This window comes from Trichomycterus rosablanca, chromosome 7 (assembly GCF_030014385.1).
Source record: "Trichomycterus rosablanca isolate fTriRos1 chromosome 7, fTriRos1.hap1, whole genome shotgun sequence".
Taxonomy (NCBI): domain Eukaryota; kingdom Metazoa; phylum Chordata; class Actinopteri; order Siluriformes; family Trichomycteridae; genus Trichomycterus; species Trichomycterus rosablanca.
This window is the reverse complement of record NC_085994.1, coordinates 23,412,499-23,440,335: the sequence shown is the minus strand read 5'-3', so window position 1 is coordinate 23,440,335 and position 27,837 is coordinate 23,412,499. Positions and strand designations below refer to the sequence as shown.

Here is a 27,837-nt window from a genome sequence, read left to right as displayed (position 1 = left end):
AGGGCACTGACGCTATTCACCTCGCCTGGTTGACGTCACTACAAGGTTGCCAGGGCGTCACGGTGGCTAAGTGGGTAGCACTGTCGCCTCACAGCAAGAAGGTCCTGGGTTTGATTCCCTAGTGGGGCAGTCCAGGTCCTTTCTGTGTGGAGTTTGCATGTTCTCCCCGTGTCCGCGTGGGTTTCCTCCGGGTTCTCCGGTTTCCTCCCACAGTCCAAAGACATGCAAGTGAGGTGAATTGGAGATACAAAATTGTCCAAGACTGTGTTTGATATAACCTTGTGTAATGAGTAACTACCGTTCCTGTCATAAATATAACCAAAGTGTAAAACATGATGTTAAAATCATAATAAACAAACAAACAAGGTTGCCAGGTTTGGAATCGTCCAGCCAAATTTATTTATGTGAGGGTGCTCTCTTTATTTTATTGAATTTTTTATTAAATGCATTTCCCCTTTAGCGCATCCAATTTTTTTGCCCAATTGCATCGTGCTTCCTGTCCGCCTATGCCGATCTCCGCCCTGACCGAGGAGATCGAAGCTAACCCGCATCCCCTCCGAAACGTGAGCAGCAGCCGCCTGCATTTTATCACTCACACATTGACGAGTGTTCTGCCACCTTGCGTTGCGTGCGGAGAGACACACCCTGAGAGCACTCTTTCCTCATCTCCGTGCAGGCGCCTCTAATCAGCCAGCAGAGGTCGTAATTGCACCATTCTGACAGAGAGAGACCCACATCCGGACTTTGTCCCGCCCATCTTGAACAACAGGCCAATCGTTGTTCATATAGCCGCCCAGCCTCGACCGGTAAGGCAGAGCTTCGATACCATGTATTCGAAATCCAGCTCCGGTTGCAGAGTGTGTTTTTACTGCTGCGCCACCTGAGTGGCGGGTACTTTCTTTATTTGTATTATTTATTATATTGTTTTATTTCTTTCATTTATTTAATGTGGGATTTATTACATTTCAGGGATATGTGCAGCATTGTTTTGGATAGTTTGTACCTACCTCAGAAATAAAAGGAGATTCATTATTTAGATAATTAAAAGATAAGCACAAATACAGTATATCATTGTATTTTTTAAGAGAAATAAAAGGAAACTTAGTCATCATTTGACTTCATTGTAATTTTGTTTAAATAATCGGAAACAAATCGTATCGTGAACCCAGTATCGTGAATCGCATCACATCGTGGGTAGAGTGTATCGTTACATCCCTAATGCAAACACTTGCCTATGAGCTTGTTAGATGTCACATTTTAAAATCTTAAGCATGAATATGGCGTTGCCCGTCCATTTGCAACCATAGCAGCCATGACTCACATGGGAAGGCTTTCCATAAGATTTTTGAGTATTATTATTAGCATTTTTCTTATGGCCAGCATTTGGCTAGCGCATTTTATGTGCACCACCCAAGCACCCGAATTATGTTCCTGTTTAAAGGTAGAAATCTGCTAATTATCTTATGATAATCAGGAAGAGCTTAAATGTACCTTTGTTAGAAAAGCGCTTAATGTTTGTTACCGGCATTCTGAACGCTGCACTGTTTCCACCACCTCCTTGTTTCTACACTCACTGTCCATTTTATCAGCTCCACTTACCATATAGAAGCAATTTGTAGTTCTACAATTACTGACTGTAGTCCATCTGTTTCTCTGCATGCTTTGTTAGCCCCCTTTCATGCTGTTCTTCGATGGTCAGGACCCCCACAGGACCACCACAGAGTAGGTATTATTTAGGTGGTGGATCATTCTCAGCACTGCAGTGACACTGACATGGTGGTGGTGTGTTAGTGTGTGTTGTGCTGGTATGAGTGGACAAGACACAGCATTACTGCTGGAGTTTTTAAACACCTCACTGTCCCTGCTGGACTGAGAATAGTCCACCAACCAAAGATATCCAGCCAGCAGCACCCCGTGGGCAGCGTCCTGTGACAACTGATGAAGGACTAGAAGATGACCAACTCAAACAGCAGCAATAGATGAGCGATCATCTCTGAATTTACATCTACAGGGTGGACCAACTAGGTAGGAGTGTGGACTGTGAGTGGACACGGTATTTAAAAAAACTCCAGCAGCACTGCTGTGTGTGATCCACTCATACCAGCACAACACACACTAACACACCACCACCATGTCGGTGTCACTGCAGTGCTGAGAATGATCCACCACCTAAATAATACCTGCTCTGTGGTGATCCTGTGGGGGTCCTGGAGGTGGTTTTAATGTTATGGCTGATCAATGTATGTAAACTTCTTTTTAACTTCATTTCAACCAAACAATTACTGTCATAGTCAATGTTGTTTCAGTGTGGGCAGTGGTAGGTCAGTGGTTAAGGTACTGGACTAGAGATCAGAGGGTCGCTAGTTTAAGCCTTACCTTCACACCCACATATGGGTAGTACTTTGAATGTTTGCTTTAGTAAACGATAGTAAAGGCGCATTGGCATTAGTGGCAGAACTGCTTTTGCACCGGCTGTGCCGTTGTTTCCTATGGAGTGTGGCGGTGCTGCCACTGCGCTTCACCTGATTGAACTTTGACCCAGTTTGTCGCTGACCTTTTCAAAACGCCTCCATAAAGACGAACTGTTTGATATGACATGAAAAAGCAGTACAAGCAAAGCTTTACGTAGTAATTTTATTAGTGGAGAGAACTCATGAGCCGTAATAATTAAGAAAAGTTTAGTGTTCCTGTGTCGTTCTTTTAAAACATTAAACCACATTATGGTTTTTTGTACCAATAAGCATTTTAGACTCTCTCGGAAAAGCTGATTCTCATGATTTCTCAGCACCCCGAGCTATAACACAAGTTTAAAAGTGAAACAGTGAGGAAAACACCGCTAAACACATACAGTGTATATGCTGATGCTTTCACAGTGAGTTTGACAGTTATTCCACACAAATGCAGATTCGTCTCATATTCGCACTTTGATGACGTTTTACAGCACCGCTCAAGCCAAGCGCTGAACAAAGCAGCAGTTAAAAAAACAAAAAAATACATACCCATACGGTCAAAGTAGAGCAACAATATAGCCAGAATCCTCGATCGTCTAATGCCAAGTTCACACTACACGTCTGTCCAAGTCGTCCGGTTGCTGTACAGTTCACACTACACAACTGGATCTCTTGTAATCGGGAGTCTTCCAAGTCGGTGTGGCTTTCACACTACACTACACCATCTATCACCAACTGGAATCGCAGGCGAGCTTCTCTGGCCTCTCGGACTACGTTCTGTCACGAAAACACACGCGAGAAGTGACGAGGGGTTTAATGGTACCACGTCCAAAAATGCACGTCAACAAGTAGCGAGCGATCAAAAGCGATCAAAGTTTGTGCACTGATGTGCAGCGTAAAAACAAGGAGAAAAAATAAATGAATCTGAGTGGATTTGGCAACGTGAACAGCATGGATTTTTCTATAGTGAATATTTTTTGCAATGCTGTGTTGGTGTTATGTTTTGTAGAGAACGATCAGGTCAGAAATACTGTATAAGACTTGTGTGTGTGCCGATGTATTCTGATATAAACTATATTATAACCCCTGTTCCACCTTTTTACACTCCTACTCTGTGTTTCCCCTCACACCGTATCTTGCGTTCTCATTGGCTGTTCGACACCGCACTCATTGCCAGTCGGCCGACTCGTATCCAGATATTTGGCGAGCTAGAAATCTCTCCTCAGTTGCTTGGATCGAGTTGTTGAGCAGTTCACATATAGCGTATGTATATATACAGCATATACACATATAGCAGACACCGTGTTGCTCCCGAGTCGGCGAATCTAACGCCGACCAGTCGGTGAGCGAAAATCAGGGCACAAATCGTGTAGTGTGGTACTACGCATCGTTTAGATAAGGCATCGTTTAACGCTTCACATGCATTCAGATTCCATTACGTCACTACAGGGGCAACTAATAATGCGTGCCGAACTGTAGCTGAACATGTGGTCTTCAAGCATTTTATTTGACTGCTAGTGAACCTGACACATGGCTTTTATGGTGCAGGCTGGGTAGTAAGAACAGAGCCGAGTCTGAATTCTTAGACTAGGTTGAGTTTTACGTCCAGTTTACAAGAAGGGGGGGGGGGGGCACGTAGCCACTGGGTTTGATCCCCAGGTAGGGCGGTCCGAGACTTTTCTGTTTGGAGTTTGCGTGTTCTTCCCATGGTGCGTAGGTTTCCTCCCACAGTCCAAAAACATGCAAGTGAGGTGAATTGGAGATGACTGTGTTTGATGAACCTTGTGTAATGAGTAACTACCGTTCCTGTCATGAATGTAACCGAAGTGTAAAACATGACGTTAAAATCCTAATAAACAAGCAAACAAACAAGAAACTGGTGTCCACAGATCGAAAGCAGAAAGGCATTTTTTAAAAATACAATTTATTTACTCATTCAGCAGTATATAACTGTACACATTTTACATTTTACACAAACGGAAGCCTCGTTTTTCTGAAGGTTGTGTGTAAATGGTTTAATCTGATCTAAAAATCCTTGTTTCATATGTGGTATATATGAGGTAAAAAATCCTTCTATCTGATTGAAACGCACTAAAGCTTCTCGGTACGAAACGAAGAAAATAAACTATTCGAGATAAATATAAAAAACAGCAATTTACAATCATACATCGCTCATCACACATTCAATCCAGAATTCCTCTCTAATACAAAACTAGCGACTGTTCCCTTGGCGACGGAGCAAAATATCAGTGGACGTTAGGTCAGCGTCAGGTTCGTAGGTGCTCGTAAAACGGGATTGAACAAAGTCCGTCCCTAAGGGGTGAAATTCTGGGGCCGGATCTTCATCTCTACCCGTTTCAGGGAGTAGTTGGGTCCGTGCCAGCCGTACCAAGTGATGCCGTCGCTGTTCTTGGTGTGCGAGCCGAAGCGATAGAACACGCCGTTCATGTTCGAATCAGTACAGCAGTTGTACCAGTAACCACCTGCAGGAAGGAAGGAAGGAGAACATCAGGGTTAATTCAGTACCCTGGCTACACCCATTTGAGCTTTCGGGAGGTTTTGGGAGTTGTTACCTTTACGGAGCTGAGCGCAGTCATCGACACACTTGTCGTTGTCCTTGTTTTTGGTGCTGAAGTTGGTGTTGTTGTGGTAGCGCAGCGAGTCCCCGGCGTTCCCGGTGTAGTTGGCGATGAAGATCTTGTAGCTGTTGAGTTCGTTGCTCAGGGTGAAGAAGCCGTACTCGGCGTAGCGGATCTTACCCTCCCAGTCCTGTACGAGTGGAACATTCAACCCAATTAGAAGTCATGACAAATCAGCCATACAAATTAATGGCCAAAAGTATGCAGACACTGGGGAGTGAGCTTGTTGGAAGTCACAGTTGCCCTTTTATTGCAACCATAACAGCCATAAAGCCTCACATGGGAAGACTTTCCAAAAGACTTTGGATTATATTAGTGGAAATATGTGGCCTTTCAGTCAGAAGAGCATTTATGAGCTCTCCAATTCATTCCAGAGCTGCTCACTTAGGGTTAAGGTTTGACATTTCTCAATATAAAACCATCAAACCATGTCCTGCTGGAACAGAAAACTGACCAGAGCCAACTGCTCTTTTGGCTGAAATATGGGTGTGGTTAAAAACCACGAGGCACGTCTGCGTACTTCTGACCCCGTGGTCCGTTCAGACCCGTCTTACCTCCAGCTCTATCCTGAGCACCGTGGGCTGCCGGGTCAGACGATAGATGTGCTCGTTCCCCAGCCAGAAGTCTCCACGGATGGTCCCAAACCCGTTCTTGTACTGCCTCCAGTCCCGGTCGAAGCTGGTCAGACCCACCCTGCGTCTCTGGATGACCGTCCATCCGCCGCCGTTCTTTTCCATATCGCAGAACACCTGAATTCAAGGGCAAAAGGAGAACGGGATTTAAAACCAGGTCAGTGAGGCGATCGTTCTTTTAGGCTTGGTTTATGAACTTACATCAAGCTCTGGCGTTCCGAGGAATTCATCCTTGGGTAGTTTGTAGTCGCCGGAAATCCGGTAGTTCCTGTTGTATAAGGACGCGCAGTCGTAGATGGCGTCTGGGGAAGAGAATGGTATCAATCAATTCTCAATGGTATTAAATGTCATATTGACATAGCACCACTTGCCATTTAGCCCCCTTTTACGGTCCACTCTTCACTGTAATTAAGGTTTGCGGTACGGAAATAAATCAAATAAATAAAAGAGAAAAATTCTGTGGCTCGGCTTACACCCCTTCGGCACTCCCCGAGCCCGTATTCTTCCCGGATCTCAAACAAAGCCCCTCTGTTAGAACAGACAGCATGGACAGAAAAACAGAAACCTGATGAATGAAGTGTCGCATGGCTTAAACATCGTGTACGGGACACACATCAATGGAGCTTTTTTTTTACTGGCATTCTTGGGAGTCGGAGGTTATGAGCGCAAATTATTGGCCACTTGTGAGCAACCAGACACGCTCGCACACTTTGATCAGCGACCGTGTGCAGCCGAACTGGTGTGTTATTCATCGAATTGCTGATCCACATCTGGATTACGTTTGGTGCCTTGTATTAAACTATGTGCATTTTAAATGGGAAGGAGTTGCTGAGAAGGAATCAGATGCATAATTATGCATTTCTCAGTGGCTGACGATCGATATCTTGTAGGTTCGAATCCGAGGGTTCATTAAATCAAACAATAAGGCAAGAAATTTAAGGACCCAGTCACCTTGAGTTTGCACATAGGGTGGATCGTATTTCCAAATATCCAAGGAGGTCTGACAGGGACGAATGTCAACCTACATATGTGATCCCTGACCCTGGATGACTTGGTCAACCAAAGGACACAAGCATGCACTAAAGAAAGCCTCGGCTCGCACCGGTTTCCCTTACCTGACGTCGTATGCGGGGCAGCCTGCGCCGCCTGCAGCTGCATGATCTCCATGCGGTTGTTGATCTCTGAGTACTTGCTCTCGGCCTCGGTCACACGGGCCTCCTGCTGCTGGTTCTGCTTCTCCAGCTCCAGCACTTGCCGCACCAAGGCGATCCGATCTGCCTCCTGCTTTCTGCTCAGCTCCTCCAGCAGGCTGGTCAGGTTGGCCACCTGTACCTTCAGGGCTCGCACGTCATCGCAGCACTGCGTCTTCGTGGATTTGGGGGCCATCGCTTGCTTCCTGGAGGGGTTCTGAGCCCACGTCTGATCGACGAGCGCCAAGAAGACAAAGGCGGCCGACAGACGGACGACAAATATGGGTCCTGTCATATCTGCTCCTTGCAAAAATTGGTTGCCTGTTGTTCGTTCTCAAGAGCCTGGAAAGTTGTGGGAGGGATCTCCAGTCCTCAGTCCTCGGTCCTCAATCCTCCTCAGTTCCTCACAGGCCTTCTCTTTGCCTTCTGACTGAAGGTCCACAGTGGACACATCTTAAATATCTTTACGTTTGTGCCCTCCCCTTTCGGTCAGGCTCCCAGCGAGTGACACCCCACCACCACCACTACCTACACCACCCCCTGGGCTTGAAGCCTGTCCGCCCTCTCGCTCTCTCACACATACAGACACATGGACCCACACACACAGACACTGTCTGTCTCTTATTCTTTCTTTTGGGCTGTCCTCCACCCCCCCGCCCCTCCTTTCCCTGCTCGGTTCCACCCTGGTTCCAGCTCAGTTTTCATCAGGTGTGCCATGTTAAGTGTGGGCATTATGTGTGCATAAAAATACACTATTATTATTTTTTTTATAGTAAAACAGAGGTCATTCTTTAGTGTTTTATTTTAAATAGATTGCAAAGGCAAGTAGGAAAATCTACATAAGATGCACTGATTTTTTCCTCTTTTTCTCCGAATTTCCCCCCTAATTTTCTCCCCTAATCTAGTCGTATCCAGTCACTCTGATTGCGTTACGCTTCACCTCTACCGATACAACCGTCCACTGCTGACTGAGGAGCCTCGCAACTGACACACGCCCCCCCCCGACGCGTGTGCAGTACCGACTGCCTCTTGATTGTGCACAGAGAGCCACAATCAGCCAGCAGAGGTCATAATTGCACCAGTTATGAGGAACCCTGGTCCGGCTCATCCCACCCTGTGAACAACAGCCAATCGTTGTTCATGTGGCCACCCAGCCCAGTCGGATGGCAGAGCTTAGATTCAACACGATGTATTCGAAATCCCAGCTCTGGTGTGCTTGCTTGTTTTACCGCTGCGCCACCTGAGCGGCCCCAATGTGTGTTAGGTTAAAGGACAAACCTTTTCTCTTCAAAAACCTCCAAATAAGCCGCTCAGGAGGCGCAGCGGTAAAACACGCCAGCACACCGGAGCTGGGATTTCGAATACATCGTATCGAATCTCAGCTCTGCCTTCCGGCTGGGCTGGGCGGCCACATGAACAACGTTTGGCTGTTGTTCAGGGTGGGATGAGCTGGACCAGGGCAATTACGACCTCTGCTGGAGAGTTGGGGAATAATGCTGATCAGGGTGTGGCTCTACGTACACAAGGCTGATCCGCCCGCATATGAACTCGCCTGGTGCAGGTTAAAAGAGGCAGTCAGTACTGAGCACGTGTCGGGGGGGCGTGTCAGTTGCGAGGCTCCTCAGTCAGCAGTGGAGGGTTGTATCGGTAGAGGTAAAGCGTAATGCAATCAGGGTAATTGGATACGACTAGATTAGCGGAACCACTCTGCACAGGTGCCTCTCTATCTGCTGCAGGCACTGCCAATTATGCCTGCTAGATGACGCCCAGCCAACCGGTGGCAACGCCGAGTTTCAAACTGGAAAGTTCAGAATCTCGGAGCTGGTGTGCTAGCGGAATAACTCGCTGCGCCACCTGGACGCCCAGTTAAAGTAAAATTTAAAAGGTCCAAATAGTTCTAAATCACCTAAATATGGGATTTGGCACAAATGCTATTCAGCCAAAGGTGTGTAACAACCCCCACTTTATCTTGCTGCTATAACAGCCCCTACTCTACTGAGCAAGCATTTTATTGATATTGATTAGGGATGTAACGATTCACCACAAGACAGTTAATAACCGATTCAAAAATTCCATGATTCAAATCGATGATCGATATTTACTTTAAACAGCAGAGGGCACTGGCGCTATTCACCTCGCCTTGTTGAAGTCACTGGCGTTATATGCCTGGTTGCCAAATTCGGGGTTTTTCATAGTAAAATAGTAAAAAGTAAAAGGAAACTTTGTCATGAATTGTCTTAAATTACAGTTTTAAAAAATCGGGAAAAAATCTTAGCGTAAACCCAGTATCGTGAATCGCATCGCATCGTGGGTAGAGTGTATCGTTACATCCCTAATATTGATCCACTGATATTGGAATAGAAGTCCTTGCTTGCAATCGACAAGCAAGTGACCCACATTTTGTCCATGATTTTAATCCCAACCCAGGTGACACAAACAATTCATCAAATCGAAACACAAAACTGGATATACTTATTAAATAAAAATGGGGCAATCTGGTCCCACTGTGGTTTACAAGATGTAACAAAAAGCCTCCACAAATGGGCGTTCGTGTACAAGTTTATTTTGTGTTAATGTGCCTATTTTTTGGCTCATGACCCACTCAAGGGTCATGACTCAGGGTTTGAATAACCCTGTACTAGGGGGCAGTCATGCTGGAACAGACAAGGGCGTTTTCCAAATGTTTACCATCAAATTCAAAGCAAAAGAAACCAGTAATTGAATTCTTGCACTGGATAGCATTGGGTGAAATCAATAACACCTGAAATTAGTGACTTGGCAGGATGTTCATATACTTTTGGCCAATCCCAGTGCATTCACGCCCTCTATGACTTTATGTAGACTTTTGACTTGTAAGGCTTTTAGCGTGTCCAATTGCCCGATTGCGTCATGCTTCCTCTCCACCAATGCCGATCCCCGCTCTGATGAGGGCAGCAGCCGTATACATCTTGTCAACTACACTTTGACGAGTGCAGTGCAGCTCAGCACTGTGTACGGAGAGACACACCCTGACAGCACTCTTTTCTCATCTCTGTGCAGGCGCCGTCAGTCAGCCAGCAGAGGTTGTAATTGCATTAGTTATGAGAGAGAGACCCTATCCGGCTTAATCCCACCCATATCTAAACAACAGGCCAATCGTTGTTCATGTGGCCGCTCAGCCTTGCCGGCTGTATTCGAGATCCCAGCGTGTGTTTTTTACCGCTTAATGAACTATGCCACATGGTGCAGTGATGGTCAGCAGTACCTGAAACTGACCGACGTACGTTCAGCCTCCTGACATCACCGCTCTACGCCTCTCCCACATGGTTCGTATCACATTGAGTTCAGACAACAAAAGAAAACAGATGTGAGCTGGGTAGCCGGCTCCAGAAAACTGCTCCGGGGTGATAGATGCACTAATAATAGTAATGATAATAACTCACCCGCAGGTAAATCACAGTGTCCGCAGAGAGAAGCAGAACAAGCAGACATGTGTGTGCATGCGCTCAAATGAATGCTGAGCTGTCTGGTCCAGGAAACTCCCTCCATAAAGTCTTACCTCTGTGTTTTATTTAAGGTCTGCCAACACAAAGGTAAAGCTGCTGGCCACTAAGCTGCCCCATTCAGGCTGGTTTAGTTTGATTCAGGATTTTTTCAACTCCTTCTTCCTTCCTTGCATAATATTTACACAGATCAGCCATAACATTAAAACCACCTCCTTGTTTCTACACTCACTGTCCATTTTATCAGCTCCACTTACCATATAGGAGCACTTTGTAGTTCTACAATTACTGACTGTAGTCCATCTGTTTCTCTACATACCTTTTTAACCTGCTTTCACCCTGTTCTTCAATGCTCAGGACCCCCACAGGACCACCACAGAGCAGGTATTATTTGGGTGGTGGATCATTCTCAGCACTGCAGTGACACTGACATGATGGTGGCGTGTTAGTGTGTGTTGTACTGGTATGAGTGGATCAGACACAGCAGTGCTGCTGGAGTTTTTAAATACTGTGTCCACTCACTGTCCACTCTATTAGACACTCCTACCTAGTTGGCCCACCTTGTAGATGTAAAGTCAGAGACGATCGCTCATCTATTGCTGCTGTTTGAGTTGGTCATCTTCTACACCTTCTACAGTGGTCACAGGACGCTGCCCACGGGGCGCTGTTGCCTGGATATATTTTTGGTTGGTGGACTATTCTCAGTCCAGCAGTGACAGTGAGGTGTTTAAAAACTCCAGCAGCACTGCTGTTTCTGATCCACTCATACCAGCACAACACACACTAACACACCACCACCATGTTAGTGTCACTGCAGTGCTGAGAATGATCCACCACCCAAATAATATCTACTCTGTAGTGGAGAAACAGATGGACTACAGTCAGTAATTGTAGAACGACAAAGTGCTCCTATATGGTAAGTGGAGCTGATAAAATGGACAATGTGTGTAGAAACAAGGAGGTGGTTTTAATGTTATGGCTGATCGGTGTATATCTACATTTATATTGTACTTCTTTACCACAGACACGGCCTCATAACCCAAAAAACGTACTGGTTTTTCTTCTTGAAGCACACACTTGTATTCACTTTCCAATCTTTCATTAAATTACCTCCTTCTGCTTAAATTTTCTCCTCTTGTACATTTTGAGATTATTTGTAAATATTTCTCAACATCACTTGTTGGAAAATTGCCTCAGTTAAACGCTGATGTACTGGGATCTACTGGGGGGATGCGGTCCTTTTGCGGGTCACAAAATCGGCATGCATTGTGCGAGATTCAGTTTATGTACTTTTTGTTTTCCCCTGAATTTTCTCCCCTAATTTAGTTGTATCCAATTACCCTGATTGCACTACGCTTCACTTTATCGATACAACCCTCCACTGTTGACTGAGGAGCTTCGCAACTGACACAAGCCCCCTCCGACACATGCACAGTACCGACTGCATCTTTTCACCTGCACGAGGCGAGTTCATATGTGGATCAGCCTTGAGGAGGAGCTCCGGTGTCCTCCTACAGTCCAATGACATGCAGTCAGGTTAATTGAAGACACAAGATTTCCCCAGGTATGAGTAGGTGTGTTTGCCCTGTGATGGACTGGTGACCTGTCTGGGCCAGTGAATTTGACCCACCATGACCCTGACCAGGATAAAGAGGTGGTAAAACAGACAGAGAAATAATGAATAATGAATTCCGACTTGTGGCGACCATATGCATTGTTTCTTCAGATAAACCTGTCTTTGGTTTGTGTTGTCAGGTTTCTAAATGTCTGGTTCATTGTTCCTCTAATTGTATCCATCCGTGTTGTTGCTGTCCGTCCTCTTTCTCTTTTACTTTCATTATTGTCTGTTTGTCTTTCCCATTGAATTGATTCTTCTCAACTTAAATTACCCATCAGATCTTGTTAAACAAAAGAATCAAGTTGAAGCTTTTTACTGATATAAATTTGCTGAAGAAAATTATGGTACCATGGTCAGTGGAAACCAAAATCATCAACCCACTGAGGCCTGGATTCCAAAACATCCTAAATGAAAGTAAAAAATTAAAACCACAGGCCGATCCAATTTGTAGGAATTCCATTACTGCAACTCAGTGGTGTGTATAGCCCTCACGTGTCTGTATGTACTCAACATCTGGCCATGCTCCAGATGAGAAGGCGGATGCTGTCCTGGAGAATTTCCTCCCAGACCTGGATCGGGGTCTGCTTCTCGGCGTCAGATGCCCTGACACATGATGTCATACAGGAAGGTTGTACCGGGTCTCTTTCCATTGCCTGTTGCTGCAATATGTGCTTTCTGGGACTAGACTGGGAAGGGTAAGGTGAGGGGTGTGGGGGGCTCACATGGAGCTTAACGTGGCTCTCCGTATGCAATAGAGCTCTGTGAAAAGAAGCAGCCCAGAGGTTCTTAGTAGGACTCTCAGTTGGATTCAGATCTGGGGAGCATGAGGGTCAGTCAGTGGAATCATTGCCGTCATCATGCTATGCACTCTAGGCACTTGAGGCCAGGCATTGTCCTGCAACAGTAGGAACCTCGGACCCACTGCACAAGTGGCTCTGAGGATTTCTTCCTGGTACCTAAAAGCAGTCATGGAGGTCTGTGCCTTTTTTTTCAGATTGTCTTGCATGTGTGTAGATGTGTATACACACACACACTCTCTCACATACACACACACACTGGACAGTGGCAGAGAGCCTCAGCATGGATGGAGTGGATGGATGGATGGATGGATGGATAGACAGACAGACAGACAGACAGATAGATAGATAGACAGGCGGATAGACAGACAGACATACAAACGGACATACAGATAGACATACAGACAGGCAGGCAGGCAGATAGGCAGAAAGACTGACATACATACATACAGACATACAGACGGACATACAGAAAGACATACAGACAGACAGACATACAGGCAGGCAGGGAGATATACTTACAGACATAAATAATAATAATAATAATAATAAGTTAAACTTATATAGCGCCTTTATCAATGCTCAAGGACGCTTTACAACATTTTACAATACAATACAATACAATACTTTTACAATACAATACAAAAACTATGAAAAATGCTCAGTAAAGAGAAGTGTTTTAAGCAAAGATTTGAAAATAGTGAGGGAAGACGCAGAGCGGAGAGCCAGAGGAAGGGAATTCCAGAGGCGAGGGGCAGCACAGGTGAATGAACGGCCACCCATAGAAGCCCGCTTGAACCTGGGTACAGCCAATAAGTCAGAGTCAGAGGACCTAAGACTGCGACAGGAAGAGTGATACGTTAGTAAGTCAGCTAAATATACCGGGGCCAGGCCATGTAGCACTTTAAATGTAAGTATAAGTAATTTATATTTAATTCTCAAAGAGATAGGTAACCAGTGCAGCTTAGCCAGTACAGGTGTAATATGGTCATATTTTTGGGAAAATGTAAGGATCCGAGCAGCAGTATTTTGGATACGTTGGAGAGGGCGGAGGGTTTTGGCAGGAAGCCCATATAAAATTGAATTGCAGTAGTCAAGCCGGGAGGTGACTAGAGCATGGACCAGAGTCTCAGCAGAGTCTTGTGAAAGCAAAGGACGAAGGCGAGAGATATTGCGCAAGTGAAAATAGGCAGATTTGGAGACCGATGCTAAGTGGGAGTCAAAGGAAAGGTGAGAATCGAAAAGGACACCAAGATTACGAGCACAATTTGAGGGACAGATGGCAGTGGAACCAATATTAAAAGTCACATCAGAGAGAGTAGAGACAGCAGATTTCGGACCAATAAAAAGAAACTCAGTTTTCAGAGCATTAAGCATTAAGTTATTATTATGAAGCCAGGAATGTAACTTTTGTATGCAACTGGTAAGCGAGGGGGGAGGCACAGGGTCAGAGGGTTTGAAGCTAATATATAGTTGAGTATCGTCAGCATAGCAATGAAAGCTCAGACCAAACTGGCGTACAAGGGGGCCAAGAGGGAGCATGTAGATGGTGAAGAGGAGGGGTCCAAGGACCGATCCTTGAGGAACACCTTGTGGAACCGGAACGGTAGCAGATGAGTGGTGACCAATACGAACAAATTGACACCTGCCGGTGAGATATGATTTAAACCAGGAGAGAGCTGTGTCCATGAGACCAATCTCAGACAGGCGTGCCAAGAGAATGTTATGATTAATTGTGTCGAATGCTGATGAGAGATCAAGTAGGAGGAGAATAGAGACAAGACCGTTGTCAGAGGCAAGAAGAAGATCATTTATAACACGAATGAGGGCAGTTTCAGTACTATGTTTAGAACGGAACCCTGACTGAAAGATTTCAGATAAATTATTAGCATCAAGGTAGTCGAGCAGCTGGGAGGCTACAACTCTTTCTAGAATTTTAGCGAGGAATGGAAGGTTGGAAATGGGTCTAAAATTGCTTAGAATGGACTGGTCTAAACCGGGTTTCTTAATGACAGGGGTGACAGCAGCAAGTTTCAAGCCATCAGGAACCAATCCAGAGCTAAGTGAAAGATTGACAATGTGGGAGATGGGAACAGATAAAGTAGCACAGCAGAGTTTGAGAAGGGCAGTAGGAGCAGGGTCAAGGAAAGAGGTGGCAGATTTCGATGTAGATATAATTCTCTCAATGGTACCAGCGTCAACAGTGGAGAAGCACGGAAATGAGCAAGAGGATAGAGAAATGTAAGAACCAGATATAGTGGAGATAGATTCCGAAGTGGAAAGTTCACTATATATGCCCGACACTTTATCTTGAAAGAAAGTGAGAAAAGAGTTACAGAGATCCGACGACGCAGTGACAGAGTTAGATGGGGGACACAGAATCTTATTAACAATAGAAAAAAGTCTAGACGAGTTATTGCCAGCTTTTTTGAACTCAGAAGTAAGGTAGCTAGATCGAGCAGCATTTAAAGCTGCTTTATAATTGGCCAAGTTGTCCGCGAGCGCCAAGGCATGAACCTGCAGCGACGTTTTTTTAAACAGACGTTCAAGCCGTCGGCCCTGGGTTTTTAAGGTTCGAAGCTCAGGAGTATACCAGGGAGAGGAGTGAGAGGAGGGGACAACCCTAGTTTTAACAGGAGCAAGGACCTCAAAAGTATTTGTGAGAGCCTGATTATATATATTCACAGCCTGATTAACAGAGTGCTGAGACGTGACAGAGACAAAGTTCGAGGATAGTAGGGTAGCAGAGAAGGACAATGGGTTAACAGAGGAGAGGTCCCGATAGGTGATTACAGTCTTAGATGAATGAGCGAGGGCAGGCAGTGAGAGACTCGAAGTTATAAACAAATGATCCGAAACACCAATGTTGTGTCCTTGAAGATTACTGATATTATTAGTAGTGGAACAGATAAGGTCCAGGATGTGACCATGTTTATGAGTAGGAAAAGTTACATATTGTTGAAAATCAAAGCAGTTAATTAATGACAGAAATTCAGTAGAGTTTGAGGTTTTGGAGTCTAGGTGAATATTGAAGTCACCCAGCAAAACTACAGACGAAGTTAGACCACACACAGACGTCAAAACTTCAGACAAATCAGACAGAAAATCAGCAATGGGATTTTTAGGTGATTAGGTGAAATAGAGACATACAGACAGAAAGACAGACAGATATACAGGCAGGCAGGTAAACAGACTGACAGACAGGTAGGCAGGCAGTCAGACAAACAAAGACAGACAGACATACATACAGAAAAACAGACAGGCAGAAAGACATACAGACAAACACACAGACAGGCAGAAAGACATACATATGGACATACAGACATGCATGCAGGCAGACAGACAGACATACATACAGACAGGCATGCAGACAGACAGACATACATACATATAGAAAGACAGACATACAGACAGACATACAAACAGACATACAGACAGTCAGAGATGCAGGCAGGCAGGCAGATAGACAGACGTACAGACAGACATAGGGACAGACAGACAAACATACAGATGGACATACATACAGACAGAAAGACAGGCAGGCAGATAGACCGACATAAAGACAGACAGACATGCAGACAGACAGACAGACATGCATACATACATACATACATACAGTGTATCACAAAAGTGAGTACACCCCTCACATTTCTGCAGATATTTAAGTATATCTTTTCATGGGACAACACAGACAAAATGACACTTTGACACAATGAAAAGTAGTCTGTGTGCAGCTTATATAACAGTGTAAATGTATTCTTCCCTCAAAATAACTCAATATACAGCCATTAATGTCTAAACCACCGGCAACAAAAGTGAGTACACCCCTTAGTGAAAGTTCCTGAAGTGTCAATATTTTGTGTGGCCACCATTATTTCCCAGAACTGCCTTAACTCTCCTGGGCATGGAGTTTACCAGAGCTTCACAGGTTGCCACTGGAATGCTTTTCCACTCCTCCATGACGACATCACGGAGCTGGCGGATATTCGAGACTTTGCGCTCCTCCACCTTCCGCTTGAGGATGCCCCAAAGATGTTCTATTGGGTTTAGGTCTGGAGACATGCTTGGCCAGTCCATCACCTTTACCCTCAGCCTCTTCAATAAAGCAGTGGTCGTCTTAGAGGTGTGTTTGGGGTCATTATCATGCTGGAACACTGCCCTGCGACCCAGTTTCCGGAGGGAGGGGATCATGCTCTGCTTCAGTATTTCACAGTACATATTGGAGTTCATGTGTCCCTCAATGAAATGTAACTCCCCAACACCTGCTGCACTCATGCAGCCCCAGACCATGGCATTCCCACCACCATGCTTGACTGTAGGCATGACACACTTATCTTTGTACTCCTCACCTGATTGCCGCCACACATGCTTGAGACCATCTGAACCAAACAAATTAATCTTGGTCTCATCAGACCATAGGACATGGTTCCAGTAATTCATGTCCTTTGTTGACATGTCTTCAGCAAACTGTTTGCAGGCTTTCTTGTGTAGAGACTTCAGAAGAGGCTTCCTTCTGGGGTGACAGCCATGCAGACCAATTTGATGTAGTGTGCGGCGTATGGTCTGAGCACTGACAGGCTGACCCCCCACCTTTTCAATCTCTGCAGCAATGCTGACAGCACTCCTGCGCCTATCTTTCAAAGACAGCAGTTGGATGTGACGCTGAGCACGTGCACTCAGCTTCTTTGGACGACCAACGCGAGGTCTGTTCTGAGTGGACCCTGCTCTTTTAAAACGCTGGATGATCTTGGCCACTGTGCTGCAGCTCAGTTTCAGGGTGTTGGCAATCTTCTTGTAGCCTTGGCCATCTTCATGTAGCACAACAATTCGTCTTTTAAGATCCTCAGAGAGTTCTTTGCTATGAGGTGCCATGTTGGAACTTTCAGTGACCAGTATGAGAGAGTGTGAGAGCTGTACTACTAAATTGAACACACCTGCTCCCTATGCACACCTGAGACCTAGTAACACTAACAAATCACATGACATTTTGGAGGGAAAATGACAATCAGTGCTCAATTTGGACATTTAGGGGTGTAGTCTCTTAGGGGTGTACTCACTTTTGTTGCCGGTGGTTTAGACATTAATGGCTGTATATTGAGTTATTTTGAGGGAAGAATACATTTACACTGTTATATAAGCTGCACACAGACTACTTTTCATTGTGTCAAAGTGTCATTTTGTCAGTGTTGTCCCATGAAAAGATATACTTAAATATCTGCAGAAATGTGAGGGGTGTACTCACTTTTGTGATACACTGTACATACATACAGACAGAAAGACATACAGACAGGCAGGCACGCAGATTGACAGGCAGACATACAGACAGACAGACAGACAGACAGACAGACAGATAGATAGATAGATAGAGTGGATGTCACTGTTGTTCTGACAAAGGCACAAAGACCTGCTTCTTTCAGACAGGGCCACCTGTATGTGTACAGCACCCAGCCAAGCGTCTGGCACTGGGTTTTTCTGTAGTTAAAAATACATGTTTAATTAATAAAAATATATATTTAAAGATATCTGTCTTTATTGTGGACTGGGTCAAAAATGGTCTAGGTTGTAAATAACAATCATCTCATAATTGCTTTAATTCTGTAGCTGTTTTAAATAGAATTTGGAAAAGGACATTCTTTCTATTTTATGTCCTTTGTTATTCGCAGGGAACAAATACTTTTGTACTGCGCTCATGGTGTGTCGTGGCGGCTCTGTGGAGACTTTTAAATGAGGTGTTTTATAGTACAGTTATTTTCCCCTTGCATATAATATTATAGGGAGAACCATGCTTGTCTGCAGCACAGAGCGCCAAAAAGTGTGCAATAAAGTGTGTGACACTTACAAACTGCATTGTTTGTGTAAAGTGTGACGAAAATAAGTAGGAAAATAACTGTTATGTAAATGTGAAACACATCTAGAACTTGACGTCTGCTACACACTTAAAAAAACTTAGGACAGAGACATGTATACCACTGTTACGTAATATGGATGGCAGGACCCAAGGTTTCCCAGCAGAACATTGCCCAAAGCATCACACTGCCTCCGCCGGCTTGCCTTCTTCCCATAGTGCATCCTTGTGCCAGGTGTTCCCCAGGTAAGCGACGCACACGCACCTGGCCATCCACGTGATGTAAAAGAAAACGTGATTCATCAGACCAGTTCCGATGCTCACATGCCCATTGTTGGTGCTTTCGGCGGTGGACAGGGGTCAGCATGGGCACCCTGACTGGTCTGTGGCTATGCAGCCCGATACACAACAAACTGTGATGCACTGTGTATTCTGACACTTTTCTATCAGAACCAGCATTAACTTCTTCAGCAATTTGAGCTACGGTAGCTCGTCTGTTGGATCGGACCACACGGGCCAGCCTTCGCTCCCCACGTGCATCAATGAGCCCATGACCCTGTCGCCAGTTTAATATATCCCACCCACTAATAGGTGCCGTGATGATCAGTGTTATTCACTTCACCTGTCAGTGGTCAGAATGTTATGCCTGGTCGGTGTATATGCTTTAAATCAGAACTGTAAGCTACCCAACTGGCTGTGTATAGCTCCAGCACAGGGCTTTGACTCATGCATCCTGGAATAATAGTACTTTAAAAACAATTACACGTGTAGAGAATGTAGAAGAACTGACAACACATTATGTAATAGTAATGGTGACAGCATGATTTACGCACTGCTGAATGTTTCCTTGCTGAATAATGTTCAGGTATTGTTTTTTTACTTTGCTAGTGACTCACTGCTGGTCAGAGGTAGAGCCTGACTCACTGTGTGGAATTATTCATTCTGAAACGTGTTACTGTCAGTGCTGGAAGAGCAGCCAGAAACACTTTACAGTAAAGGAACTGTTATATAAAGAAGAATGTCAGGTCCGTAAAATCGTTTAAACATGACTGAAATAAGGATCTGACCAGCACAAATATGAACAATTTGCATGGGTCATTACTAGGGCTGGGACCGATCCGATATCTCAATCAGATATTGGAAGGAATAAACGTGTAATCCGATCCGATACTGTTGCTCAATGTAAATAATGCTTAATGTAAATAAGGCCGTTGTTTGTGTGTAAAGCAAATAACACACGAAGATACGTTCCAACAGAGCGCCGTTTATTGCCAGCTCATCTGTCGTAACAAGGTGTATCTTGATGACATCATTAACATGTGCCACTGATCTACAACTCATCTGCAACAGCCATTCAGAAATTAAAACACACTGATCTACTTAAACTTTAAGCATTTTAAAAAATCATCTACTACTGCCACATCTAAAAACACTGTTTAAACACAATAAAAACCGCTTTATAAATGATAAATCGTTCACCTGAGATAAAGAAAACCTATCCTGTCCAGGCCTGGAGATATCTCACATCCTCAACGATTAATCCATCAGTGTTATGAAATAAAACAAACTACACCGTTTCCCGTTTAGCCACAGACATCCTCATTCAAATTCAGCAGGGTTTAATCATCTAAAAACATGACAGAACAGCGTTCTGCGTCAATTCTAATTGGTCCATCGCGTTTGATTGACATCCACATCTTCCGATTGTAGACACTTTGTATGACACGCCGTAAAGCGAGATGTGTCACGTGAACAGCAGCTCGAACGTAAGTGAAACCAAAAATGCTGCTAAATGTTCTGGGTGTAAAAGTTAAAATAAAAACATCAGTTTTGTATAAGTGTGATGTTGTAGGTTCTGTATTAATTCTTTTAGAATATTTGTTTCACAGTCTGAGCATTGTTATTTAGATAGCTAGTTTAACCATGGTGCATTGAGACATGTATTATTACTGCTTAGTTGTTTGAGAGGAGAAATGAGGGTATCGGATTGGTATCGGTATCGGCAGATCCTCAATTTTGCAATCGGTATCGGACATAAAAAAGTGGTATCGAGCAAGCCCTAGTACAGTGACAGTATGTTGTTTAAGCAATTGAGGGTTAAAGGCCTTGATCAAGGCCCCAACAGTGGCAACCTGGCAGTGGTGGGGCTTGAACCAGCAACCTTCTGATTACTAGTCCAGTACCTTAACCACTAGGCTACAACTCCCATCATTACAGATACTTTTTATCCAGAGCGACTTACAATTATGACAGTATACAATCTAAGCAATTGAGGGTTAAGGGCATGGCTTAAGGGCCCAACAGTGGCAGCCTGGCAGTGGTGGGGCTTGAATCAGTGACCTTTCGATTACTAGTCCAGTACCTTAACCACTAAGCTACAACTGCCTTATATATGCTTTACCCGAGTCTCTTTAAAATCCTGTCTATTTACCTCTATGACCAGACACCCATGTGCAGACCCAGTAGCAGAATTATTTACACATAGGAGACTCAGAGGAACTGGAAAGCAGCCACGCCTTCTGTACCCACACAGATTTGATCACGTTTTATGTTCTAGACATGGAAAACTAACACCTTTAGGTAATGGGGTAGAAAATGACATGGGGGCGACATAAAAAAGAACCCTTGAGCGTGTTGAACCCCTGACAAAATAGAAGCGCTATGCACTCCGTAACGCCAGAACACAATCCCACTTGTTCTGCGTCCTCCAGCGATCAAATCAGGCACATTAATTCATGAAACGATCCATTTATATTCCATCCAATTCCTGATTATATCATTTCTCCACTTCTCTCCATGATATATGTGGCCACAACTGTTTCTTGTTAGAAATACCTCATACCAGATGTGTCCAGTAAAAGAAAAAGTGCGAGGAATCAAAACATCCAAGTAACCAGAGCACCGTAAAGCTAGGTGAAGAAAGCCAAGACAGACACTCCCAGTTCAAACCATTCACGGGTTCAATTAGGGGGAAAAGAGAATGGGTCCTCCTAGCCCGCTCCTGAAATTATATAATCGTCTTTAACGTGCCGTCTATTTCGCCCGAGGTGAGGCGGGCGATAAGGCTGAGTATACGGTACCTTCTTTTATCCGGGGCGGTAAAAATGCTTTCGGTGAGTTCATGCACCGTCTGGATGTGTTTTTGTTCATTCCCCTGTGGGCTGACCGTGCTTCCGTCTGTCTGCCTGCCACTTACACATAACCATCACACATGGTGGAAATAAAAAATATAAAACTAATAATAATAAATAAACGAAACCAACTGGTTCAGAAATATGGCATCAATAAAGTACAGAACGATGATGATTCCATCATGATTCCAACCGTGAGCCGTCGCTGGCACGCTGATGGTTCACCTTTACAGCAGATTGCCGGGTTCGAGCCTAATAGCCGGGGTGCCAAAACTAACCTGGCATTTTGTAATAGCAGTTTGAACCCAGGCCTGCAATTTGGCTGTGTGGTCTCCATCTGGCTTAAAGGCAAGAAGGGAAGATTAGTCACTCAGGAGCAGTCGTGTGTTTTCTCTGTAAACAGGGAAGTCGAGGTTACGACACCCTGGACAGACCTGTGGGTGTTAGGTACATTTATTTTTAGAGCAGAAATACGTTCGAAATGAAAGGATTAGCGATGACAAACTAGGCTACATTTGCATTTATTTAGAACATTGTTATCATGTGCGCTCTACTGCCAAAAGTATGTGAACGCCAGACCGTAAGCATAACATTTGTCTCTCTTTGTAATCAGCTTTCTCTCTTCTGTCAAGGCTTCACTTGATTTTTAATTGTGAGAGTTAGTTATGGTGATGATTTGGGGCAAACAGGACTGGCTCCAGTTGATGTTCCATTTCAGCCTAAAGGTAAATAAAGTGTCTCCAAGCAAAACTTGTCAAATCAGGTCTCAAATCAGGACCTTGCCCAATATTGGAAGCATATCTTTTTTTTTTTTTTTTACTATTAGTGCTTTCATATACCTGTTACAAATTTGTCAATAATGATAGACAGACAGACAGACAGACAGACAGATAGATATGCATGTTGACAGACAGACAGACAGATAGAGATAGATAGATAGATAGATAGATAGATAGATAGATAGATAGATAGATAGATAGATAGATAGATAGATAGATAGATAGATATGTAGGCAGGTTTGTAGGTAGACAGACAGACAGACAGACAGACAGACAGATAGATAGATAGATAGATAGATAGATAGATAGGTTTGTAGACAGACAGACAGATAGATAAATAGGTTTGTAGGTAGACAGATAGATAGACAGACAGACAGACAGATAGATAGGTAAGTTGGTAGGTAGATTGGTAGGTAGATTGGTAGGTAGACAGACCGACAGATGTAGCTAGACAGACAGACAGACAGATAGGTAAGTTGGTAGTTGGGTAGGTAGACAGACAGACAGTCAGACAGACAGACAGACAGACAGACAGACAGATGGATAAATAGACACACAGACAGGTAGGTATGTATGTAGACAGACAGACATACAGACAAAGATAGATAGACAGATAGATATATAAAAGACAGACAGGCTGATAGATAGATAGACAGACAGATGTAGATAAACAGACAAACAGACAGGCATAGATACAGTGCCTTGCAAAAGTATTCGGCCCCCTTGAACTTTTCAACCTTTTGCCACATTTCAGGCTTCAAACATAACGATATGAAATTGTAATTTTTTGTGAAGAATCAACAACAAGTGGGACACAATCGTGAAGTGGAACGAAATTTATTGGATATTTTAAACTTTTTTTAGAAATAAAAAACTGAAAAGTGGGGCGTGCAATATTATTCAGCCCCCTTGCGTTAATACTTTGTAGCGCCACCTTTTGCTGCGATTACAGCTGCAAGTCGCTTGGGGTATGTCTCTATCAGTTTTGCACATCGAGAGACAGAAATTTTTGCCCATTCTTCCTTGCAAAACAGCTCGAGCTCAGTGAGGTTGGATGGAGAGCGTTTGTGAACAGCAGTTTTCAGCTCTTTCCACAGATTCTCGATGGGATTCAGGTCTGGACTTTGACTTGGCCATTCTAACACCTGGATACGTTTATTTGTGAACCATTCCATTGTAGATTTTGCTTTATGTTTTGGATCATTGTCTTGTTGGAAGATAAATCTCCGTCCCAGTCTCAGGTCTTTTGCAGACTGCAACAGGTTTTCTTCCAGAATGGTCCTGTATTTGGCTCCATCCATCTTCCCATCAATTTTAACCATCTTCCCTGTCCCTGCTGAAGAAAAGCAGGCCCAAACCATGATGCTGCCACCACCATGTTTGACAGTGGGGATGGTGTGTTCAGGGTGATGAGCTGTGTTGCTTTTACGCCAAACATAACGTTTTGCATTGTGGCCAAAAAGTTCGATTTTGGTTTCATCTGACCAGAGCACCTTCTTCCACATGTTTGGTGTGTCTCCCAGGTGACTTTTTATAGATATCTTTGAGAAATGGCTTTCTTCTTGCCACTCTTCCATAAAGGCCAGATTTGTGCAGTGTACGACTGATTGTGTCCTATGGACAGAGTCTCCCACCTCAGCTGTAGATCTCTGCAGTTCATTCAGAGTGATCATGGGCCTCTTGGCTGCATCTCTGATCAGTCTTCTCCTTGTTTGAGCTGAAAGTTTAGAGGGACGGCAGGGTCTTGGTAGATTTGCAGTGGTCTGATACTCCTTCGATTTCAATATGATCGCTTGCACAGTGCTCCTTGAGATGTTTAAAGCTTGGGAAATGTTTTTGTATCCAAATCCGGCTTTAAACTTCTCCACAACAGTATCTCGGACCTGCCTGGTGTGTTCCTTGGTCTTCATGATGCTCTCTGCGCTTTAAACAGAACTCTGAGACTATCACAGAGCAGGTGCATTTATACGGAGACTTGATTACACACAGGTGGATTCTATTTATCACCATCAGTCATTTAGGTCAACATTGGATCATTCAGAGATCCTCACTGAACTTCTGGAGTGAGTTTGCTGCACTGAAAGTAAAGGGGCTGAATAATATTGCACGCCCCACTTTTTAGTTTTTTATTTCTAAAAAAAGTTTAAAATATCCAATAAATTTCGTTCCACTTCACGATTGTGTCCCACTTGTTGTTGATTCTTCACAAAAAATTACAATTTCATATCGTTATGTTTGAAGCCTGAAATGTGGCAAAAGGTTGAAAAGTTCAAGGGGGCCGAATACTTTTGCAAGGCACTGTAGACAGACAGATACACAGTTAGATAGATAGACAGACAGACAGATAGATAGACAGACAGACAGATACAGATAGACAGACAGACAAACAGACAGGCATAGATAGGCAGGTCGACAGACAAATAGATAAACAGACAGGTAGATAGATAGACAGACAGACAGACAGATAAATAGACAGACAGACCGATAGTGATAGACAGGCAGACAGACAGATACACAGTTAGATATATAGACAGACAGACATTTACATTTACATTTTCAGCATTTAGCAGACGCTCTTATCCAGAGCGACTTACAGAAGTGCTTCCATAGTGAACATTTCATTCCTTAAGTTTAGATAGACAACAGTCGAAGAACACAACTCTGCTAAAACCTGTTAGAACCAAAGTGCCTTTTTTTTTTTTTTTTTTTTTTTTTTTTTTTAAATGGAAAAGATTGGAATAAAGTGTTAGTAAATAAGTACAAATCAGCCTAAGTGTTTAGTAAAAAGGTGTGTTTTTAATCGTTTTTTAAAGACAGCAAGAGACTCAGCTGTTCGGACAGACAGAGGAAGTTCGTTCCACCATTTGGGCGCTAGAACAGAGAACAGCCTTGATGCTTGTCTTCCTTTAGTCCTGGATGGAGGCTCAAGTCGAGCTAGACTAGAGGCTCGGAGGTTGCGTGGTACAGAGCGGGGTTTGATTAGACCCCAAAGGTAGCTTGGGGCTGGTCCATTTTTGGCTTTGTAGGCGAGCGTCAGTGTTTTAAACTGAATGCGTGCAGCTACAGGAAGCCAGTGAAGAGAACGCAGCAGTGGGGTGATGTGGCAGTGTTTAGGTTGGTTAAAGACCAGACGGGCAGCTGCATTTTGAATGAGCTGTAAGGGTTTAATAGTGGCCATGGGAGCTCCTGCCAGGAGGGAGTTGCAGTAGTCCAACCGAGAGATTACAAGTGATTGCACCAGAATCTGGGTAGCTTCTCTGGAGAGAAATGGCCGAATCTTCCTGATGTTGTACAGGAGGAACCGGCACGATCTCGTCATGTTGGCTATATAAGGAGAGAAGGTCAGCTGGTTATCCAGGACAACACCAAGACTTCTTACCTTATCAGATGGTCTAATCAGGAAGTCATCCAGAGAAATGACTAGGTCCTGGGTTGGAGACAGATCTCCAGGAATGAGCAACATCTCTGTCTTGCTGGGATTAAGTTTTAGATGATGAGCTGACATCCATTGTGAGATATCTCGCAGACATGCTGAGATGCGAGCTGAGACTTGCGTGTCTGAAGAAGGAAATGACAGAACAAGCTGAGTGTCATCTGCATAGGAGTGGTAGGAGAAGCCATGGGAGGCTATGACCTTACCCAGAGAGCGGGTGTAGATAGAGAAGAGAAGTGGGCCAAGTACAGAGCCCTGAGGAACACCGGTTGAGAGAGTGCATGGGGTAGATATGGATCCCCTCCATGACACTTGGTAGGAGCGCCCTTCCAGGTAGGAGGCCATCCATTGCCATGCTGAACCTGTTACTCCAAGGTTGGAGAGAGTGGTCAGGAGAATGCCGTGATTCACTGTGTCGAAGGCTGCAGAAAGGTCAAGAAGAATAAGAACAGATGACAGTTTGGCTGCTTTGGCTGCATGAAGCTTCTCAGTAACAGCTACAAGTGCTGTTTCTGTAGAATGTGCTGCCTTGAAGCCAGACTGGTACGGATCGTGGAGATCATTCTGAGTAAGAAAGGCAGATAGTTGGTTATAGACAGCACGTTCAAGAATTTTGGATAGAAAAGAGAGGAGTGAGACAGGTCTGTAGTTGTTAATGTCTATAGTGTCTAGTGTAGGTTTCTTAAGAAGGGGAATGACCTGAGCCTTCTTAAAAGCAGTAGGGACAACACCTGATGTCAGGGAGTTGTTGATGATGGGTGTGATGAAGGGGATTAGGTCCTGTGAGATGTCTTTGAGGATGGTGGATGGTATAGGGTCAAGTGTGCATGTAGTGGGATTGCTGGATGAGAGGAGCTGTGTAACCTCATTCATGGTGAGTGGGGTGAAGCTGGTGAGTGTGTTGGTGGGTTGAGGGTCAGTTGAAAGTGGGTCAGTCGGAGACAAGGATTGATTGATTTTGTCAATCTTGTCCTGGAAGAATGTTGCAAAGTCAGTAGCAGTGAGACAGAGACTTAGACAAACAGATACCGACAGACAGACAAACAGATAGATATACAGACAGATACAGTAGATAGTGATAGATATACAGACAGACAGATAGATATAGATATACAAATAAATAGATGGACAGACAGAAGGACATATAGACAGCTAGATAGATAGACAGACAGGTAGACAGACAGACAGATACCGATAGATACTTCTTTTTTTTTTATCCACAGGAAAATTATTAGCCTCCATTTATACAGATACGATTGGCTTTGTATGAGAGGGAAGATGGCTGAGACCCTGTGATGGACTGGCATCCTGTCCCAGAAAACCAAACCCACCGTGACCCTGACCAGTATAAAGCAGTGTTAAAACATTACAATGAAAAAACAGTAAGAATCAGAATGCATCGTGTTGAACGCCCCCAACCCCCGAAGCGTAAAGGTTAAGACCCTTACTGTTTGACCCCAACAGTAGTGGCTCGACAGAGTTGCGATTTGAACCCTCAACCTCCTGAGCTACCACTGTTCTAAAAATGTAAATACAGAATACACACCATCATACTCCAGTATGAAAAATCCTTCAAGACATTTAGACAGATTCAATCAGATGAAAATACTCTCCCTACTATAATAAGATTGCCTGCATGTGTTGGCCATTTACCCAGTCGAAGTAATGGGAATGCACTCCGTCTTTGTCCAAACGCGAGGTGCCATGTGCAGCCGATTACGCAAAACGGACCCCAATCAGAACCAGCTTGGTCGGCCAGCAGAGTCTGGAGAGAGAAATCTTTTCTGCGCCACTTCAAGTGTTTACGAACGGTGTTCGTTTTCCAAAGTCAAAGAAAGTCT

The 27,837-nt window shown here is 44.2% G+C and overlaps 2 protein-coding genes across 4 annotated transcripts in view; one reads left to right on the top strand and one right to left on the bottom strand.

The window, feature by feature from the left end:
• Positions 1 to 27,837, top strand: part of mtor (mechanistic target of rapamycin kinase) — a 225,174-nt gene that overhangs the window by 81,161 nt on the left and 116,176 nt on the right. The window lies entirely within an intron of this gene.
• Positions 4,439 to 7,404, bottom strand: angptl7 (angiopoietin-like 7). Its single transcript, XM_062999156.1, has 5 exons — positions 6,837 to 7,404; positions 5,923 to 6,023; positions 5,644 to 5,838; positions 5,024 to 5,219; positions 4,439 to 4,933 (listed from the first exon to the last, which is right to left on the bottom strand). The coding sequence occupies exons 1-5, from the start codon at positions 7,204 to 7,206 to the stop codon at positions 4,764 to 4,766; spliced, it is 1,032 nt and encodes a 343-aa protein (XP_062855226.1). The 5' UTR covers positions 7,207 to 7,404; the 3' UTR covers positions 4,439 to 4,763.